Genomic DNA, 21,808 nt, shown 5'->3' on the forward strand with positions numbered 1-21,808 from the left:
GTGGAACGGTATGTGTGTGGATTAATGATCCAAAATTTAATAATTTCGAATGCGTGTACTTGGCGTGTACCTACTTTCATATATATGTATATTAGCAGCAAAGAACTCCGAAATCACGCTGTTCTAAACATTTTAGTCACTGAATTTTATAGAAACTGATAGAAACCATTTTTATCAACTTTGTTCTAATATCATTCTGGTATTTCCTGTATTATTCTAACAAGAATTTATAGCACACTTGCTGATTGGAGCTACTTTTCGCATTTTTCATTGTCACCCAAATTTTTATTTGAGCACTAATTGGAATGGCTTTAAATGTATCCAATATAAAAGGCACAAGTTTGTTGAAACCGGTATGTATATGTATGTATGTGCATATATTGGACAAGGTTTTTTGTTTAAAATTAGCACATCCATGCACAATTTGCAATCAGAAAATGTGTACACGCTTTTAAGTGAACAAGCAGCAACTTTGGCGCACCAACAAATATAGGAGCTCGCACTCCAATACTCGTAATCTATTCCAATCAGAAAAAGTAGAAACATCGAAAATGTCCACAAGCAGCATAATTCGACAGCTTTGCGCTTTGACTTTTTTACGTTTTCACTCACCAAATATTTGTTTATTGAAATCAGACACTTTTCTTAAAATTGCATAATTAACAAAGTCTTTCGGTTACACAATTATCGCAAGATTTAAACAAATCTGTGATGTCCACGCTACGGGCGATTTTTCCATACGACAGCAAACGACGCGGCGAAACGAATGTAAACAATGGAAGCAGAGTTCGAAATTCGAACACAGATGTTTACCGGCAAAAGCTTTACCAGATGCAATAAATTAAAACAAAATCGGTGTTTTAGTGACTGAGATAACGAGAGCGTAAATTCAAATTTGTTTTCAATATGCGATCCTTGATTAATCATAATTACATGTGTCGTAGCATATCATAAAACTTTTTTCTTAGAACGGTCGTCCTACATCGGCTAATTGCAATCTTGAAAGTGGATTTCCGTTTTGAAAAGCTTTACGTAAAAACCAAATGTCAGCGGAAATGCCTGAAGGAACCTTCACAAAATGAATTTTCATTGCCAAAACATACGGGAGAGGCCCATATTTAAATAAATGCTTTCGGAATATACTATTCAAGATCAAATATCGTTTACGAGTTCAATCAGTAAGATGAATGGTATCTGGTTTTTCTATTCTGTTAAACTTCTTGGCAAACTTGTAATACTAAGAGCAAAGTGAAGCCTTTTTATTGAAAACACTTGGCTTTAGAAAAGTAGTTATAAGTTAAAACAGAAGGGCCCTATCTCACGTAGTCGCTGAAGTACACAAAGCCATAACCAACTAAAAATCCAAAGTCCACATCCTTTTATGCATTACACAATTTTTTTAGTTCCGGCTTTTTTACATTAAGGTAACGACATATATGTATACAGTTCATTACTATGCCCTTGTGTAAATTAGACTGCATATATTAAAGCTTTTTAAAAAATCCAAGCATCATTCTTTAATTACCACATACTCGATAAATCTTCCAGTTGATAGAAATTCCTCGTTTGTGTTGCCAATGGCTGTAAAAAAGTTTCTGTCTACTGTTTTAAATGCTAACATTAGAACCTAAAATTGTATTTAAGTGCTCTCTGAAATATGTTCATTATGCAGATATGAAATACCATTCCCAAATCTGCAGTACGATTTTAAATACGACTGTCTTTTCACCCACATTGTAAAACGACATAAGCGAAAATTGCATAAAAGGTTCTTCCTATATACCTTTTATATAGTCGCTCAAGCAAAGTTAAATGCGCTAGCAACAGCTGCCTGATTTCTCGTTTGAGGTTAAGGTGCTCAAAACGTGGTATGCTATTTGTACAAGTGTTTCACCTATTTCCAACATTCGTATAGGTACCACAAAACGTCACATGCCTTATGAACAAACAAAAAAGTCCACCAACCATTTCCAATAATAATTAAGGTATCATATTTTAAGTTTTTATCACTTCTAGTAAATATTCAAAGATTTCTCTTTATTCCAATTAATTTACATTAAATATGTAAATTTTCCGAAACGCCTCCAAATACTTGGCAGCCAAATCTTTACTCGAAGCTCTCTAATGGAATATCAGGTTGAAGCTTGTACAAAAACCTGCAATATAAGAGAAATGAAAATTTAGTTTTGCTTCATTTGGAGGGCTAGCGCTCCACGTTTGCAATGACAAATGCTTACATTCTTCAGTGCGGTCAACGGGTTTACTTGGACCTTGCACGCATCTTCCTGCGTTTACGCTTCAACCTCCGCATACGCTTCTTACGCCACTATAAATAAAGTTATAAGAAAAAATACATGTTAGACAAATTCATATACGCATTTTTTGCACAATAGCCAAAGATTCAAGCACGTGTGTATACAGAAATTCACAGCAATGGCGGCTAGTGGAACGAAAATTAATTTTAATTGGAATCGTGCAATTTATACGATATAACAATATATATTGGGAAACACTTTGGCAAATTTAATTGTTTGTAAATTACTTTACTTATATTTTAAGACACTTTTAACCACTTTTATGAAAAATTACCTTAGCTCTCATTTTTCTACTTCACACGAAGACGGTTAAAGACGAAAGAAAGATGAACGGAAGCTCGTTTGCTGAATATAGTGAACAGAATTGTGGTGGAATAGCGATAAACTTATAGAGGTGTAATTTCAAGTAGTAGGCAATTCTCAACACGCATGGTTGCTTTTCATTCACAATGATATAAAGTTTTTAGAAATTATCTTAGATTTTTATAATTTTTTCTTAAGAAAAGCAATTTCGTTTATTTACACTACAGAATGAACGAAAATTTCAAGCATCATATAAATTTTTAAATCTTTACTGACTCGTACTGTACACCACATCGGTTTGTGCAAAACATTCGAATTGCATTGGGTTTAGCCCAGGTTCTTCTTCAATTTGTGGTGGGCGTGTTGATGTTATAACAGTTTTACTCGGCCTCAGAACAACAAATGTGTTTTTTATGAGAAAGTTTTTAAAGCAGAAATACACTCGGTGATTTTCCATTGCATAGTCGTAGTTAACGAGTATGCATGTATGTATTATTTTCCAGATGATTACGGTTATATTTATTATTGATATTATTTTTAACGAAAATCAGTTATGTAAGGCTTTAAAACATGTTCATTACGTATATCTAAAGTAAATCAAAATATATTTTTACCATTAAAATGGTTTATATTTAACTAACTTATAAATAGTTTTGGGAATTTTATAATATACAATTATGTTAAATTTGATTAATACCATGAAGCGTAATCTGCAATCTTCCCCATCTTCACCACATCACATTGTTGCACAACACCCTAATTGCCGAAAAAGAGTTGCTTGCAACCCTTAGTCCCCATGGTGACCAAATGTGTGGTGTAGTGGCGGACAAGCTTTTGAACAGGCGAATTATGAATTCGCCTTGAGCTTTTGGTAAGCAAACAAGATGGCGGCTGCTTACGCTGCATTTACACGTTCATAGAATTAATTTCAATTCATCACATGTATGTGTTGTCAAAAATTAACACAATTTTCTGCACACAAAAACTCACCACCCAAAGCTATGATGAAACATTGCATAGCATTTAAACTAAAAATTGTTTGCAAGGTGGTAGGCAATTTGGAAAAATGTGATTGTATTGATAAAAGAGTATGAGTGTGTACAAATTGAAAGCAATTTTTTGAACATTTTAACCTTAGGTTAGTTTTATCTGAGGTAGTTACACCGAGTCTCATACAAAGTTTTCGGTATTTTGGTACTACTGTATTTTTTGTGTATAACAGTTATCTTTAGTTTCTTTATATGGCAAAACCAATTTTGCAGTATTTGGACTCAGGCTAATCACTGTCTAACGAATTTGTGCTAGTGTAGTATTTTGGTCTCTAATAGTGTATTTTCTTTAGGGACGATTTTACAGTCAACTTTTAGTTAAAAGCATCAACCGGCTCTTGTAAACTGCCTTTCAACTAATCGCTTTCAACGACATTGGTTGGCAGTCAACTTTCGATTCAGGTAATCGCCTCTGTAAACGCCGTGTAACCGAACGAAAGAAAGATGAACGGAAGTTAAAAATCATCACCCGCATGCGCTGAATTGCGCAGCGTTGTGTTTTTCACCACTGGTAGTGTGTGTACAGGAAATTAATTTTAGCAAACATCCGTTAGTATTTATTTGCATTTAAAAACAGTGCCGTATAATTATTGAATTTTAAAACTGCTTTTCATTATATCGTTTCACTATTTTATCTTGTGTATATCTCTCAACTACATATGGGCAATTACTTTTCTTCGTTTCAGACATTTTGTGTGGTATCGAAGCGTTTTCGTAAAAATTACATACACCGATTCACCGGCACCAAGAGCCTCTTTCTTTTCCATCCATGGAGTACGGCACGTCGTGTTTGCGTCTACATTGCAACGAATCAGTTCTTCGACTACTGCGTCATGGCCACTATTCTGTTCAATTGCATTTTTTTAGCCATGACTGAGACTGTGGAAGAGGCTGAGTAAGCATATGCTGGTATAACCTAACTTATTGTACATATTTTCATATCCGCTTCCTTTTTTATACACATCTAAACAGATACATCTTCCTTGCGATTTACTCCATTGAAATGGTGATCAAAATCGTTGCCAAAGGCTTCCTACTCAACAAGTACACGTATCTGCGCAATCCATGGAATTGGCTGGATTTTGTAGTCATCACAAGTGGCTATGCTACTATTGGCATGGAGGTGGGCAATCTAGCCGGTTTGCGTACATTTCGCGTATTACGCGCATTAAAGACTGTTTCAATAATGCCAGGACTAAAGACTATCATCAACGCACTACTGCACTCGTTCCGACAATTGGCCGAGGTTATGACTTTGACCATTTTTTGTTTAATGGTCTTTGCACTATTCGCACTACAAGTGAGTAATAAGGAGAAAAAGCGAAATGTGAAAGGGGTTGGTAATGGTTTGTTTCCCTACAGGTATACATGGGAGAACTAAGAAATAAGTGTGTAAAAAATCTTCCAGACGATTGGGTGAATACCACCGATGTGGAATGGAGGAGGTCTGTGTGAAGATTAATTGCAAGAATTATTTCTTTTTTATTTTATTATTCTTTGTAATTTATAGCTGGATCAACGATACTGACAATTGGCTCTACGACGACGAAGAATTGCCGATGCTGTGTGGCAATTTGACCGGTGCGCGTCACTGCCCTTTTGGTTATACTTGCCTCTGTGTGGGCGAGAACCCAAATCATGGTTATACGAATTTCGATAACTTCATGTGGTCTATGTTGACAACGTTCCAGTTGATAACCTTAGACTATTGGGAGAATGTGTACAATATGGTAATTTTTTATTTTTAATACAACAGACCTTTTTTTAACGATACTTTTTAATTTCAGGTCTTGGCCACATCTGGTCCCATGAGTGTGTCATTTTTTACCGTGGTTGTGTTTTTTGGCTCATTTTATTTAATTAATCTAATGTTAGCCGTAGTTGCATTAAGTTACGAGGAAGAAGCGGAAATAACAAACGAAGTTAGTAATTTGCAAATTAATTAATTTAAAAGAATTTGAATTGGTAAATGATTGGTTTTNGAAGAAGCGGAAATAACAAACGAAGTTAGTAATTTGCAAATTAATTAATTAGAAGAATTTGAATTGGTAAATGATTGGTTTCTGTTACGCTTTTAACTTAGGAACGCAAGAAAGACTTATTGGATCATCGCGATGATTCAACATTTAGCTTCGACCCGTCCGTTTTAAATGTTAAAAAACTTAATAAAAATAACAAAAAGAAAATCGATTCTCGTAAGGGCGTACTGCTGGCTTCGTACAGCAAAAAGAAGACGCGTCGAAAAAAGGCTAAAGGGGGGAAGGATGGTGCCAACAGCAACAACGATAGCAACGGAGATGGCCAAGTAAAGTTCAAAATTACCAATTTTTTATACAGATATATAATTCATTGAATGTTGGTCCANCAACAGCAACAACGATAGCAACGGAGATGGCCAAGTAAAGTTCAAAATTAATCAAAAGTAGCAATTTTTCATACAGATATATAATTAATTGAATGTTGGTTCTATCTTTGTGCAGAATAAAAGTAGATCCGTTACGCCCAGTCCCGGTCCAAGTCCGCGTCACAGCAACGCTGAACGTCCCAAGCAGCTGCAATTGCAACACACAACCACACAGCAGCAGCAGCAGCAGCAACAATTGCTGCCAGCACCCACTGCACAACAACAACAACAACAACAACAAAAACCACAAACACCACAAGCGCTCACACCGAAAGAAGCGCAGACTGCTCGCACACGCATATGCTTCCAAGAAGATGGTGGTAATAAAAATCCAAATATGCTATATCCATCTGATTACAAAGGTCAATTGGTGCCCGGTAGCCGTCAAGCTAGTTCCAATTCGAGTGGTGTCAATCGTGAATCATCTCAAGATGATTCCGGTGTGGTGGACGATCACGAGGAGCAGGAAACGGGCACCGAAATGGTGAATGTATCCACAGTGGAGTTGCCAAATGAGCTGACCTCAGTAACGTTGGCACTGTCGCCGCGTGAGGTACGGCTCATCAAATGCAATGGTAACATTGCACGCATTAAGAAGCATAACATTTATGCGCTGCATCAGGAATTTTCTTCGGAAATTGTGGTGATCGGTAAGTGTAAAATGAAGATGGGAACAGTTAGGAGATAAGAGTGCGAAAACTAAAAATATTATTTTTATTTGAAATTAATTTTTTAGATGATCTTCCGGATCGTAATTGTGATAGATGCATACAATGCTGCGTCAACTATGAAGGCTGGCTGCAGTTTCAAAATTGTCTCTATAAGGTAAGCTTCTGCAAGCAAAGCTTCAGCCTTCCAATAACTTTTTATGTTTTCCAAACTCTTGTAGGTGGTGCGCGATCCACTTTTCGAATTAGCTATCACACTTTGTATAGTATTAAATACGGCATTTTTAGCTATGGAACATCATGGCATGAGTGAGAACTTTCGCAATGCATTAGACGTAGGAAATAAGGTCAGCAGCACTTTAGATCTGAATGCATGCTCGCATAGCGGCTTATATGTATGTATGTATGTATGTTTTTCTTTCACTCTTCAGGTTTTTACATCGATTTTCACATTCGAATGCATCATTAAATTAATGGCACTATCGAAGGATTTTTTTCTATGTGGCTGGAACATATTCGATTTGATAATTGTGACAGCCAGTTTATTAGATATCATATTTGAGTTGGTGGATGGACTAAGCGTGTTGCGGGGCTTGCGTTTGGTGCGTATCAAATCACACTGTTTCAGCAGTAGATATGTACATATGTTTGTAAATATGAAGCTTTTCTAAATGAACTTGTTCCTTACACAACAGCTTCGCGTGCTGAAACTTGCGCAATCTTGGACGACAATGAAGGTCCTGCTCAGCATTATTATATCGACAATAGGTGCTTTGGGTAATCTTACGCTAATTTTAGTTATAGTCATTTATATATTCGCTGTGATCGGCATGCAATTGTTTTCGAAAGATTACACACCAGAAAAATTCGATCCAGACCCAGTGCCAAGGTGAGTGTAATGGACACTTGCGATTCGGTAAAAGTTTCATTCGTATGCAATTTACGTTCATAATTTTCGCAGGTGGAATTTCAACGATTTTTTCCATTCGTTTATGATGATTTTTCGCATATTGTGTGGTGAGTGGATTGAGCCGCTGTGGGATTGCATGCGTGCAGAGGAAGAGGTGCGTATAATATTTTTTCAATGAAAGTCACGATATAAAAAATATTTATGTACCTAATATCTGTCGATTGCAGCAAGGTGCCTCTTCANGTGGATTGAGCCGCTGTGGGATTGCATGCGTGCAGAGGAAGAGGTGCGTAGAATATTTGTTCAATGAAAGTCACGATATAAAAAATATTTATGTACCTAATATCTGTCGATTGCAGCAAGGTGCCTCTTCCTGCTTTGCAATATTTTTGCCAACGCTAGTTATGGGAAATTTCATGGTGCTAAACTTGTTCTTGGCGTTGTTGCTCAACAGTTTCAATTCGGAGGAATTGAAATCGAAAAAAGAGGTAAGTAAAGTATACAAAGTAATTGAATTCCAAAAAAAAAAAAAAATCAACTTAATTGCAAGTAAAAACCATCAGTTCAGATGTGCGCGTTTAATACTTAATTATGTGTTTTCTCCATATATGTATGTATGTATGTGTATGTTTGTGATTTTTATCAAAACAAAAAAAAAAACNTTCTCCATATATGTATGTATGTATGTGTATGTTTGTGATTTTTATCAAAATAAAAAACAAAAAAACAAATATTTATAAGCAACTCCTGAAATTCTAAAATTCACTTAAATCGATTGCAATTGATCAAAAAGATAATATCTTCGTTGTGCTAAAAGTTAATCCTTAAAATCCTTATTTTAAATGCAAAAACAAAAAAGTGTTTGTTAGTTTTAACATGTCTTATTGGTGTTAGTGTGCAAAGAAAAAATTCATATGCAAATAATGCAAGAAAAACGCAAAATAATTTACCGAATTATTTTTGACTAAATTCCGTGATTTAAATTTGTGTAAACGCTTTGCATCGACAATTTTCATTTGCTATTTATATACATATATGTATTTATAGTTTTAGCAGTGTGCGTGTATGTTATTCTCTGCAAAATGAAAGAATTATTATTTTGCCCAACATTTCGTTATATCAAAACAAATCATTTATTTAATTTGGAATTAATTTTGGATGTATGTATGAATGTATGTATTATACATATTAATATTTTTTAAATTTATTTCACTCAATAATTTTTCAATTCTTATTACGTTTTAATGTATTTTATTTCACATGATTAAAATTTTTGNGATTGCAATTGATCAAAAAGATAATATCTTCGTTGTGCTAAAAGTTAATCTTTAAAATCCTTATTTTAAATGCAAAAACAAAAAAGTGTTTGTTAGTTTTAATATGTCTTATTGGTGTTAGTGTGCAAAGAAAAAATTCATATGCAAATAATGCAAGAAAAACGTAAAATAATTTACCGAATTATTTTTAACTAAATTCCGTGATTTAAATTTGTGTAAACGCTTTGCATCGACAATTTTCATTTGCTATTTATATACATATATGTATCTATATATATGTATTTATAGTTTTAGCAGTGTGCGTGTATGTTATTCTCTTTTTAAGTCGCACTTTGGTGTTTAAATAAAAATGTAAAATGAAAGAATTATTATTTTGTCCAACATTTCGTTATATCAAAACAAATCATTTATTTAATTTGGACTTAATTTTGGATGTATGTATGAATGTATGTATTATACATATTAATATTTTTTAAATTTATTTCAGTCAATAATTTTTTTATTCAATTCTTATTACATTTTAATATATTTTATTTCACATGAATAAATTTTTTGTTTTATTTTTGTTTTCTATTTACTTTCATTGTTACATTTTATTTTACTTTCATTATTTTAATTTATTTTATACTATTCTATTTATATCACTTTATTATTATTCTTAATTTAAATTTTTTATTTAGTTTTAAATTTACTTTTGTTATTTTATTTTATTTTATTTTATTTTATTTTATTTTATTTTATTTTATTTTATTTTATTTTATTTTATTTTATTTTATTTTATTTTATTTTATTTTATTTTATTTTATTTTATTTTATTTTGTTTTACTTATTTTATTTAATCAAATTAAATTTAATTTAATTTAATTTAATTTTATTTTATTTTATTTTGTTTTATTTTATTTTATTTTTTTATTTTATTTTATTTTATTTTATTTTATTTTATTTTATTTTATTTTATTTTATTTTATTTTATTTTATTTTGATTTATTTTATTTTATTTTATTTATTATTTTATTTATTATTTTATTTTATTTATTTATTTTATTTTGCTTGTATTATTTTATTTTACTTTATTTATTTTATTTTTTATTTTATGTTATTTTATTTTATTTTATTTTGACGGCCGATGTGGTGTAGTGGTAAGCAGTGCGCGCTTTCACTCATCAACACCTGGGTTCAAGCCCTGTCAAAGCAACATCGCAAACAATTTAGAAAAAGGTTTTTTCTTAACAGCGGTCGTCCCTCGGCAGGCAATGACAAACCTCCGAGTGTATTTCTGCCATGAAAAACAGCTTCTCCTAAAAATACAATCGCCGTTCGGAGTCGGCGTAAAACTGTAGGTCCCTCTGATTTATGTGACAACATCAAGGCGCACGCCACAAGTCGGAGGAGAGGCTCGGCCAAACTCTAACATATGTGTACGCGCCAATCTATTATTACTATTAATTTTATTTTACTTATTTTTTTATTTTTATTTTATTTATTAAATTTTATTTTACTTTTATTTTATTGAATTTTAATTTTTTTCAAATATGTTAATGATTAACTTGAACATTAAACACTTACATAAGTCACATTTACATACAAAAGAGTTGTGTTGAATTTGTGTGAATGAAAACGTCCAACAACTTTTTTGTCAAAATGAGATTATTTTTATTAATTCTAAGATAAAATATGCCATTTGTGATATAATTATAAAACAGTTATTTTTACATATGCATAACTATATACATATACACATCAACACATTTCCAAGCTTTCTGCTGATTTAAAACACACTTAGTTAGACACTTAAAACATTAATGCAAAATACTTAAATATTACAAACATAACACTTTCTTAATTACAGTAGAAGTTGCAAAAGCATACACAATTACACTATAAAGTTTAACTTTTCGAAAGGTGTTTCAATATTTCCGAGGAAAAAACAGCTTTGTAGGTGAAAATAATGACCAATTCTTCACCAATTATATAAAGCAAACAGTACCATTGGATCATCTCTATAGAATCAAAATTACTTAAACAGTGTGAAATGGTATTTAAAAAAAGAACTTAAATATTCTGAAATCTCGATTCCTTTTCTAATTTTGTCGGCCTGGACGAAGTTACGCCAGTTGTTCATACCAAGCGTAGGCAGGCCCTTTAGACGCTTCATCCTTCCTTAGTATTCGACGGCGTCCTATCTTTCACTGTCCTTCCAGGTATGCCCAGTCGAAACATATTTTCACCGTAGCCTCGTCATCCATGCGTATAGCATGTCGGGGCCAGCGCAGTCACTGTATTCTTATGCGCTTAACTGTGTACGTGTCGTTAAAAAGCTGGGGGAGATTCTGTAACCAGTTAGCGACAATTTTGGGATCGCTATCGCACTTATTGACGCATGGTATGAATGTTGTTGCGTCAGAAAGTGTCATAGCTATCCGAAAATTTCCGCTAACTGGCTACAGAATCTCCCCCCTGGTAGGTTTCGTCATTTAATATTTTGGTACGCGTCGTCCGCGCAAACAGGCCATAGATCTTTCGTAGAATAGTTCGCTCGACACCTCCAAAAGGCGTCTCAGCTTTGTTCGACATCGTCGATGATTCTGCGCCATATAAAGGAACGGCCATGATGAGAGACTTGCAGAGCGTAGTTTTTGTTCGTCGAGAGATGGCTGTGCTTTTCGATTCTGGCTTAGTTGAAAGTAGCACCTGGGATCTCCAGGCTGACATTATTTGTGATGATTATGCTGGATCCTATTTAGACAAAGTCCTTCACAACTTTAAAGATCTGACTGCCCACAGTGACGAGTGCCCCAAAACTATTGTCCCTAAGGTTCTCGAGCGGTCGGATGTGTACTATGAGTCCAGGAACCTGCCTATTGAAGTTTTAAGACTACAATAACGGCTATCTTTCGAGCAAATATGAGATGTGGAATCGCATTCAGAGCTTCAGTAAGTGGGGAGCATATAGCGCCACACTCCTTTGTAACCTTTGGAGTTGTTAAAGCGTCGTTGGCGACTTGAGGGTAGGCTACCGGGCAAAGGCTCCGTGTGGTAAAATCAGAGGCACAATGGCCGTTTAAATCAAGTGAACTATCCTAGGTGAGAAACCCCAAGATGCACCAATCGCCAGATCTTCGGTTATTTTTCGAAGGTGAACAGAACTTTAGCCTGAAAGTGCCTTGGAAGCCAAGATTTCCGTCAACGACTCAATGGGCGTCATGCATAAAAAGTCAACTTAAGCTCCGACTCGATTTTCAGTACAAATCCTTGAGCTTGACCTAACTCCATCAATGCATAAATTTAGCCTGAGTTTTAGCTCACATTTTATGCATGAGGCCCAATATTCTCACAGCAGTAGATTTAAGGAGACTACTTAGAGTTTCCTGAAGACATGCCAATCTGTAAAAGAGAATATGTAGAATATGAAATTTTCGAGTTTTATTTTTGAATAAAATCAATGGACATGACCGCATCCTCGAATTTGTCCTTCTTACTTTATTATCTAAAAAAAAAAAATTAAAAGGGCATTTTCAAAACCTTTTCGTCCTTATGAACCAAAATTAATTTTTTTTTTAATTCTACAGAATTTTCACCTTCATTTGGTACCCATTGTCTATATTGCACCGAATTTTTGAAAGTATTTTTTTTTTACTAATTATATCTTTGAAATTTCAAGTCCTTATAAATAAAATCCTGACGTCTGAGAGAAATACTAAACTTCGCTTTGTTTCGTCTGTTTACATTTTTTTGTCGCACGGTGTAAACAATCGAATTGAGATCATTTAAATCCATCGTAAGGCAACTGAAATTGGAAAAAAATAACCAAAATATTGAAACACCTCAAAGTCACTGCTGAACCTTTTTTACAAACTTATAAACTACTTAATTATTCAACATAACCTATAACTCTATATATTTCTATTGTCTTCCTCTCTTCGAATCGTGTTTTCCCGCTCAACTGTTGATAACTTACGAATGATTCTGCATAACTCTGTGCCTCTAAAACTAAACTAAAACCAAACCAAACATAAAACAAAAAACTTACCCAAAACTGTGTTTTATTTCTATTCCTGTGTGTGTTTGTGTGCCGAAAATGACTTTTTAAACTTAAATGATATGGATCTGAAAATAATATACATATGTACACTAAATTAAAAAAAAAATTAAAAAAAAATTAAAATTACTTTTGGAAAATATATTTGCACACGATTATAAAATTGATTGTTTTCCTACCAAAATTTTGCATTAATTTATTTAATTTTTTTTATTGGCATAAATGTTTTAAATAAAATTATAAACTATGTATTTATGTACAACAATAACAACAACAACCAAATATGCACCAATGTGTTCAACTAAAAAAATATGAAACTATGTACTCCCGCCGCTGCGTTTGTGTTGAAATGAAACTATGAACTATATATTGAACTATGTATTTTTACACCTTTAAACCGCAAATGTTTAAAACCACATTCACTTAATAACAAAAAACCAAAAAAATATATATATATTTATGTCACAAAATAAACAGATTTTCAAAAAGAAGGTAATTTCCTAAGCTTTAAATTGTTTCAAATCCTATTTACCGAATATATTTTACTCTTTGAAGAACCAAAAAAAAAAACATTTACATAATTTTAGAGTAGTGCTCCCCCGAAAACTAACTAAAATTTCTCAAAAATTGCCTGCTTTTTAAGTTTTGCTCATTGGTTTTGTTGTTTAAATTTTCAAAAGCTCTAAATGTTAAGTGTTATTTTCTTAAAATTAAAAAAAATTATTAAAAATATATTTGAATGTTTTTATCGTATAGCATGCCAGTTAAGTAAATTAGTATTTTTCACACTCAAATAAGACTCGAATTGGCGCGTTCTGTAGCTTAGCAAGACCTCCAAAAAATGTTACCAAAAAATTTTAGATTTAGTGTATTCGTTTCAGTAGTGAAAGTTCAATGCGAAATTGGCGCCAAACAAGCATTTAAAATTCTCAATCTATTTTTTTTTACAATTCCTAAGCTTCTCTTGAAACGCATTCTATTTAAAATTTTCCTATGGCTAAAACTTCTTTCTCCATCCGAATTTCATAGGAAGTCGGCGAGGAGTCGAAATTGGCGCGCAGCATCGAACGCGTACGCGATCTGATACGCAAGAAGCGACAGGAACGCAAAGAGCGTAAGGAACGCAAATATGCGACAAAGTTCCAACAAATCGTTATGGAGGCGCAGCAGGCGGCCGCGAAGGTGATCGAAAAGCCGAGCTTAATAACGGAAACTAAACTGCATAGGCTTAGTTATCAAGTGAGTTTCCCACTAACGGTACATTTATTTCGCTTTCTCTCCTACATTACCTACCTTACCTGCCTGTTTTTCGTTCTTCCCTCGTCTACAGGAATCCATGAATCGTCCGGTGTCCGGTTCGGATTTCGGCTTTCAGATTCCACTCAAGGACACCTTACACACCATCGTTGACGGCGTAGAGAGCGAACACGAGCTATCCGAACTACAATTACAACAACACCAGCAGCAGCAGCAGCAGCAACACCACCTACAGTCAACAACACAACAGCAGCAACAACTCACACAACAACAAATACAACATCACATGCAGTTGCAACAGCAAGCGCCCTCCTTCGATGGCATCACGACAACAACTAGCTCCTGCCAATTAGACAATAATAGCCGCAACGATTACAATACACTCTATCCGCAGGCGGAACGTCGTCTGCTGCATCAAGTGTCTTCCGGTTTTGGTACGCAACACAACGATTCGCGCGACGAGCCAACATACACCGAGTCCATTGAGTTGCGGCTCATGGGCCAGTACAATTCGACTGATACCGATCCGTATGCGAATGATCAGCGCAGCGGTTCGTTTATGCGTGGCGATTCGCTGCAGGACACATCGTCACGGCGTTACTGCAGCGAGGAGCATGATGAGGCCTACTTGCAGTATCAGAAGTCACTGTTGACGCGTTCGCCCAGCTACCGCAAGTCATTGGATCGCCTATCGCAGTCGAGCGACCAGTCGCAACGTTCGCTGATACCTTCGCGTAGCCTGAAGTCTGATGATGACTTGCATTTAAGTGTACGTCGACATTCGAGCGGCCATTCGCTGAATACCATCTCCATGGAACATGAGGAGCTACTTTCAGGTCAGGGCAATTTGCGCGATGAGCTGCTGAATTGCGAGCACAAAGAGCTTTTTCAATTTCTGCAAGACGATGCGGATAATAGCAATAATTATTTCAGCGAAACCGTTGGATATGGCTCGGCAATTGTCGATGCCGACACAGATTCGTTGATTGTTGATGTGCGAAAAGATGAACGCAAACCATCGACGAGCAGCATCAAGTCGAACTTGAGCTATATTTCCAACTCGATATTGCAGCAGATCGAGCAGCGNGTTGGATATGGCTCGGCAATTGTCGATGCCGACACAGATTCGTTGATTGTAGATGCGCGAAAAGATGAACGCAAACCATCGACAAGCAGCATCAAGTCGAACTTGAGCTATATTTCCAACTCGATATTGCAGCAGATCGAGCAGCATCGCAATGGCAGTCATGCGTCCAGCAATGGCAACGGGCATGACAATGAAGCGCTGCCACTGGTGGAGCATTCCGAGTTCGACAACATCATACAGAGCTTCGAGAAGGAGTTGGAAGAGATAAAGCGCTCAACCACGTCACTGGAGCGACGCCTGTCCACACTCTCAGAGCCGTCGCCTGCTGCCGATGAAGCCAACAAAGCCATACTCGATCATATCGCTGTCATTACAGGCGCCTCCGAGCGCTCTGCAGCCGATGAAGTTGTACACCCACTCAACCCGTATGACAGTTACGATCTGTCGACTGTGCCGCGTCGTCAGCATTCGCTGCTCACCAGCACCGATCGCAATTCGGTGAAGATTAAACGTCGCAGCTTGGAGAAGCAGCGCAAAATCGACGAAGACTTTAGCATATCAAATGAAATACGCAAAATCTGTGATCAAATTCATGCCCCATTCGTGACCATCGAATCGATGGCGGTGGCGGCAACGGTTACAGCGGCCGCTAAATCGCCGTTCGCACGCCATAAGAGCGATCAATTAAGCGCACAATTCGATCGCTTTAAGCGCCTATCGCTCATCGAACGTGTCGATGAAGTACCTGAAGAGGAAAAGCCCATATCAACGCTGCGCATGGAGTCGGAGAAACTGCCACGCAAGTGCCTAACCACAGACGCCATCCGACTGGACAGCCTATCGCTGAAGAGCACAAACTCATATGAGAATTTGCTAATACAAAAGCAACAACTGAGTCGTCAGCAGAGTAATCAACGTGACGGCGCCTCTTTGGCTTCGTCGGGTGTGGCGGTACCACCAACGCCACCGACATCACTCAAGTCGCAGCTCGAACCGCCAACACTAGCACAAATATCCTCAATTAAGACCACGCCGCCGCTAGCGGCACTCACTGAGCACCAACAGCATTACCATGCCTCGAAAATACATGACCCACCTCCACCACCACTACTACAAAAGCCACTTATTCCGTCAGCAACAAGAACCACCATTTCCACCACTATCACCACAACCACAACCTCGTCCATCCGCCCAAGGGCTGCCGGCGATGTTAGCGATATGCGCGCCAAACGCTTCGCCGAGCATCCACAATCGACACTAGACAAAGCCGCTTCCTTTCAATCCGCACGCACCGAATCGCATAGTTCGGGCGCAGGCGGTATTGCCGACACCAGCTCGGTACTGGCACTGGGATACAGCGTACCGGGTGCACGCTCATCTGCAGGCGGTGCTATGGTAACGGAGACGGCCGAACCAACACAAAAGTCGGCCTTCTCGCGGCTGACCGAAAAACCATGGCATTGTCTGGTCTCCTACGTAGACGATCTCACTGTAGGTGGGAGGCGTAACTCGCAGGGAGCATACAATGACCCCATGACTTTTCCAAGTTTCGGACAAACGAAACCACCGAAAGTGCCAGATGATTGCTTTCCGCAGAAGTGTTATGATCAGTAAGTATAATTAGATATAAAAACGATATGATATTTAAAATATACTGGATCAGGAGGTATTTACTGTGGCTACATTACATAAAAAGCTGCAGAAAGGGTGTGACAAAATACCTAGTTTGTGTAGATGACTCTTCAGTCTCTTCAGATTCTCCTTTGAGAGTTTTATTATTAGGAATTTAAATTTGTTTCAACTATGTATATCGTCCAAATAAGCACTTTGCCTGTGCTTCTTCCTGGACTCGTCGTTGGTTGTCTTTCCAGAACCATTGCCTAGCTGTTATTCCTTCAGAAGTTTTCGGCCGTTTCATGTACATATCATTGCAGGGACATGACTTTTCAGAAAAGGCTGCTTTGTTATACTTCTTCTTCTTCTTCTTAATTGGCGCTGTAACCGCCTAAGCGATTTTGGCCGAGTCCAAAACAGCACGCCAGTCATTTCTCTTCTGTGCTAACTGACGCCAATTGAAAATGCCAAGTGAAGCCAAGTCCTTCTCCACCTGGTCTTTCCAACGCAGAGGAGGCCTTCCTCTTCCTCTGTTACCAGATATTTTTAAACATTAAAAAAAATATACTATAATAAGAAAGTTGGAAATTATAGTTTTTAATACTCAAAAATAAGAAAAATACAAAAAAGTGCACACAAGCTAATAAGGCAAATTTGTAAGAAATTGTTAGATGTGTGTAAGTAAACGTTTTATTTTAATAGTAAAAGGTTAAAGTAGCAGACTGAAATCTGAAAGTAGAAATTTGATGCGAAAATATTAAAAATTCAAAGAAATTCACATAAGTAAGTACATAGACATCAATAGCATTAGCACGGGGCATGCCAAAGAGAGTATTTATGTATGTATGAAAGTTCAAGAGAATACATACATACATATTTGTAGGCGAAAATATTTCAATAAAATTAGATGATTTTTTTTTTTTTAATAAAGTTTACAACGTAGCATTTTTTTAATTGAGCAGCAGTGATGAGCAGCTCACGTGATGTCTACACCGTACTACTTACCGTGATATGGCACGCAATGGGCGCAAAGCTCTCAATGTACGTAGCGAACGCAAAACCTTGAGATTTTCATTCTCTTCGATGAGCAGCGAGAACACGGAAACCTGTGCGGTAGAAATTTTAATGTGCTTCCATTCTACTTTCTATGCATTGCGCTTCATAAGACGCCCATCTACTTACGAAGACTATAATGAAATCCAATATTGTCCAAAAACTTGTGAAATATTTGGAAAACCCCAACGCTAGCCACTTTAAGACCATTTCAATGACGAAGATGAGACAGAATGAGAAATTCGTCCAGTAGAGTACACGCTTCAGCGTTTTATTGCTATCCAAGTAGATGTCCTCGAAGCAGAGGGTGATGCTCGATGCAAATATGAGCACTAGCACAAACCACTCAAAGGCTGGAGTATCGACAACCGCCAAGACAGCCGTCCTTATGCGTGTCCATTGTTTGGCGCTGTTCGTGTCCATGCACGACATGAACCATGGACAGCGAAAATAGAAGCTGAAATGAGATGGAATTTTAAGTATTGCAAATGTGATTGGAGAAAAAAAGGTTCGGCAAACGAGCTCTATTTAATTTTGCTAGAGAATGCTCAGACAGCGGAAAGGACATATTTTTAATATCGAAAAATATAGAACTAGTTTCTCAGCTTCCCACTATCTTTACTTCTCACAGAGAAATGCCGCGAACGATAGCGTTTGAGAAGAGATTCAATATAGAGCAAATAGTGCAACGAAGCAGCCTTTTCTAAAAATAATAATATAATATATAATATATAATAATAAAACTCTCAAAGGAGAATCTGAAGAGACTGAAGAGTCATCTACACAAACTAGGCTATTTTGTCACACCCTTTCTGCCGCTTTTAGTGTAATGTAGCCTAATCAAAATTCTGTGTATATTTTTATCTAACTAAGTCTATTTTAAATTACCATAAGTATGTGTCTTCATATCCTTTTTATATCTAATTATACTTACTGATCGTAACACTTCTGCGGAAAGCAATCATCTGGCACTTTCGGTGGTTTCGTTTGTCCGAAACTTGGAAAAGTCATGGGGTCATTGTATGCTCCCTGCGAGTTACGCCTCCCACCTACAGTGAGATCGTCTACGTAGGAGACCAGACAATGCCATGGTTTTTCGGTCAGCCGCGAGAAGGCCGACTTTTGTGTTGGTTCGGCCGTCTCCGTTACCATAGCACCGCCTGCAGATGAGCGTGCACCCGGTACGCTGTATCCCAGTGCCAGTACCGAGCTGGTGTCGGCAATACCGCCTGCGCCCGAACTATGCGATTCGGTGCGTGCGGATTGAAAGGAAGCGGCTTTGTCTAGTGTCGATTGTGGATGCTCGGCGAAGCGTTTGGCGCGCATATCGCTAACATCGCCGGCAGCCCTTGGGCGGATGGACGCGGTTGTGGTTGTGGTGATAGTGGTGGAGATGGTGGTTCTTGTTGCTGACGGAATAAGTGGTTTTTGTAGTAGTGGTGGTGGAGGTGGGTCATGTATTTTCGAGGCATGGTAATGCTGTTGGTGCTCAGTGAGTGCCGCTAGCGGCGGCGTGGTCTTAATTGAGGATATTTGTGCTAGTGTTGGCGGTTCGAGCTGCGACTTGAGTGATGTCGGTGGCGTTGGTGGTACCGCCACACCCGACGAAGTCAAAGAGGCGCCGTCACGTTGATTACTCTGCTGACGACTCAGTTGTTGCTTTTGTATTAGCAAATTCTCATATGAGTTTGTGCTCTTCAGCGATAGGCTGTCCAGTCGGATGGCGTCTGTGGTTAGGCACTTGCGTGGCAGTTTCTCCGACTCCATGCGCAGCGTTGATATGGGCTTCTCCTCTTCAGGTACTTCATCGACACGTTCGATGAGCGATAGGCGCTTGAAGCGATCGAATTGTGCGCTTAATTGATCGCTCTTATGGCGTGCGAACGGCGATTTAGCGGCCGCTGTAACCGTAGCCGCCACCGCCATCGATTCGATGGTCACGAATGGGGCATGAATTTGATCACAGATTTTGCGTATTTCATTTGATATGCTAAAGTCTTCGTCGATTTTGCGCTGCTTCTCCAAGCTGCGACGTTTAATCTTTACCGAATTGCGATCGGTGCTGGTGAGCAGCGAATGCTGACGGCGCGGCACAGTCGACAGATCGTAACTGTCATACGGGTTGAGTGGGTGTACAACTTCATCGGCTGCAGAGCGCTCAGAGGCACCTGTAATGACAGCGATATGATCGAGTATGGCTTTATTGGCTTCATCGGCAGCAGGCGACGGCTCTGAGAGTGTGGACAGGCGTCGCTCCAGTGACGTGGTTGAGCGCTTTATCTCTTCCAATTCCTTCTCGAAGCTCTGTATGATGTTGTCGAACTCGGAATGCTCCACCAGTGGCAGCGCTTCATTGTCATGCCCGTTGCCATTGCTGGACGCATGACTGCCATTGCGACGCTGCTCGATCTGCTGCAATATCGAGTTGGAAATATAGCTCAAGTTTGACTTGATGCTGCTCGTCGATGGCTTGCGTTCATCTTTTCGCGCATCTACAATCAACGAATCTGTGTCGGCATCGACAATTGCCGAGCCATATCCAACGGTTTCGCTGAAATAATTATTGCTATTATCCGCATCGTCTTGCAGAAATTGAAAAAGCTCTTTGTGCTCGCAATTCAGCAGCTCATCGCGCAAATTGCCCTGACCTGAAAGTAGCTCCTCATGTTCCATGGAGATGGTATTCAGCGAATGGCCGCTCGAATGTCGACGTACACTTAAATGCAAGTCATCATCAGACTTCAGGCTACGCGAAGGTATCAGCGAACGTTGCGACTGGTCGCTCGACTGCGATAGGCGATCCAATGACTTGCGGTAGCTGGGCGAACGCGTCAACAGTGATTTCTGATACTGCAAGTAGGCCTCATCATGCTCCTCGCTGCAGTAACGCCGTGACGATGTGTCCTGCAGCGAATCGCCGCGCATAAACGAACCGCTGCGCTGATCATTCGCATACGGATCGGTATCAGTCGAATTGTACTGGCCCATGAGCCGCAACTCAATGGACTCGGTGTATGTTGGCTCGTCGCGCGAATCGTTGTGTTGCGTACCAAAACCGGAAGACACTTGATGCAGCAGACGACGTTCCGCCTGCGGGTATAGTGTATTGTAATCGTTGCGGCTATTATTGTCTAATTGGCAGGAGCTAGTTGTTGTCGTGATGCCATCGAATGAGGGCGCTTGCTGTTGCAACTGCATGTGATGTTGTATTTGTTGTTGTGTGAGTTGTTGCTGCTGTTGCTGCTGTTGCAACTCTGTTGTTGACTGTAGGTGGTGTTGCTGCTGCTGCTGCAGCTGCTGGTGTTGTTGTAATTGTAGTTCGGACAGCTCGTGTTCGCTCTCTACGCCGTCAACGATGGTGTGTAAGGTGTCCTTGAGTGGAATCTGAAAGCCGAAATCCGAACCGGACACCGGACGATTCATGGATTCCTGTAGACGAGGGAAAAACGAAAAACAGACAGGTAAGGTAGATAATGTAGGAGAGAAAGCGAAATAAATGTACCGTTAGTGGGAAACTCACGTGATAACTAAGCCTATGCAGTTTAGTTTCCGTTATTAAGCTCGGCTTTTCGATCACCTTCGCGGCCGCCTGCTGCGCCTCCATAACGATTTGTTGGAACTTTGTCGCATATTTGCGTTCCTTACGCTCTTTGCGTTCCTGTCGCTTCTTGCGTATCAGATCGCGTACGCGTTCGATGCTGCGCGCCAATTTCGACTCTTCGCCGACTTCCTATGAAATTCGGATGGAGAAAGAAGTTTTAGACATAGGAAAATTTTGAATAGAATGCGTTTCAAGAGAAGCTTAGGAATCGTAAAAAAATAGATTGAGAAT

General features: G+C 38.2%; 1 protein-coding gene and 1 long non-coding RNA gene across 2 annotated transcripts in view; one reads left to right on the forward strand and one right to left on the reverse strand.

Moving 5' to 3' along the window:
• Positions 1 to 2,000: 2,000 nt before the first annotated feature.
• Positions 2,001 to 2,678, reverse strand: LOC108371388 (uncharacterized). The gene is made up of 3 exons (XR_001848744.1): positions 2,590 to 2,678; positions 2,238 to 2,326; positions 2,001 to 2,156 (listed from the first exon to the last, which is right to left on the reverse strand). It is a non-coding gene; the product is annotated as an uncharacterized LOC108371388 (long non-coding RNA).
• A 1,482-nt stretch (positions 2,679 to 4,160) lies between these two features.
• NaCP60E (Na channel protein 60E) overlaps positions 4,161 to 21,808 on the forward strand; it is a 31,535-nt gene continuing 13,887 nt past the window's right edge. The window contains exons 1-18 of the mRNA XM_017626936.1: positions 4,161 to 4,178; positions 4,354 to 4,562; positions 4,640 to 4,967; positions 5,030 to 5,112; positions 5,178 to 5,397; positions 5,455 to 5,589; positions 5,751 to 5,972; positions 6,148 to 6,721; positions 6,808 to 6,896; positions 6,961 to 7,086; positions 7,171 to 7,341; positions 7,435 to 7,628; positions 7,701 to 7,803; positions 8,009 to 8,137; positions 13,443 to 13,457; positions 13,995 to 14,204; positions 14,296 to 15,309; positions 15,454 to 16,919. Of these exons, the coding sequence (XP_017482425.1) occupies positions 4,501 to 4,562; positions 4,640 to 4,967; positions 5,030 to 5,112; positions 5,178 to 5,397; positions 5,455 to 5,589; positions 5,751 to 5,972; positions 6,148 to 6,721; positions 6,808 to 6,896; positions 6,961 to 7,086; positions 7,171 to 7,341; positions 7,435 to 7,628; positions 7,701 to 7,803; positions 8,009 to 8,137; positions 13,443 to 13,457; positions 13,995 to 14,204; positions 14,296 to 15,309; positions 15,454 to 16,919 (5,141 nt within the window). The 5' untranslated portion in view covers positions 4,161 to 4,178; positions 4,354 to 4,500. The remainder of the gene's footprint in view (positions 4,179 to 4,353; positions 4,563 to 4,639; positions 4,968 to 5,029; positions 5,113 to 5,177; positions 5,398 to 5,454; positions 5,590 to 5,750; positions 5,973 to 6,147; positions 6,722 to 6,807; positions 6,897 to 6,960; positions 7,087 to 7,170; positions 7,342 to 7,434; positions 7,629 to 7,700; positions 7,804 to 8,008; positions 8,138 to 13,442; positions 13,458 to 13,994; positions 14,205 to 14,295; positions 15,310 to 15,453; positions 16,920 to 21,808) is intronic.

Source organism: Rhagoletis zephyria, unplaced genomic scaffold, assembly GCF_001687245.7.
Source record: "Rhagoletis zephyria isolate East Lansing unplaced genomic scaffold, Rhagoletis_zephyria_1.1 Rzeph_scaffold_04934, whole genome shotgun sequence".
NCBI classification, from domain to species: domain Eukaryota; kingdom Metazoa; phylum Arthropoda; class Insecta; order Diptera; family Tephritidae; genus Rhagoletis; species Rhagoletis zephyria.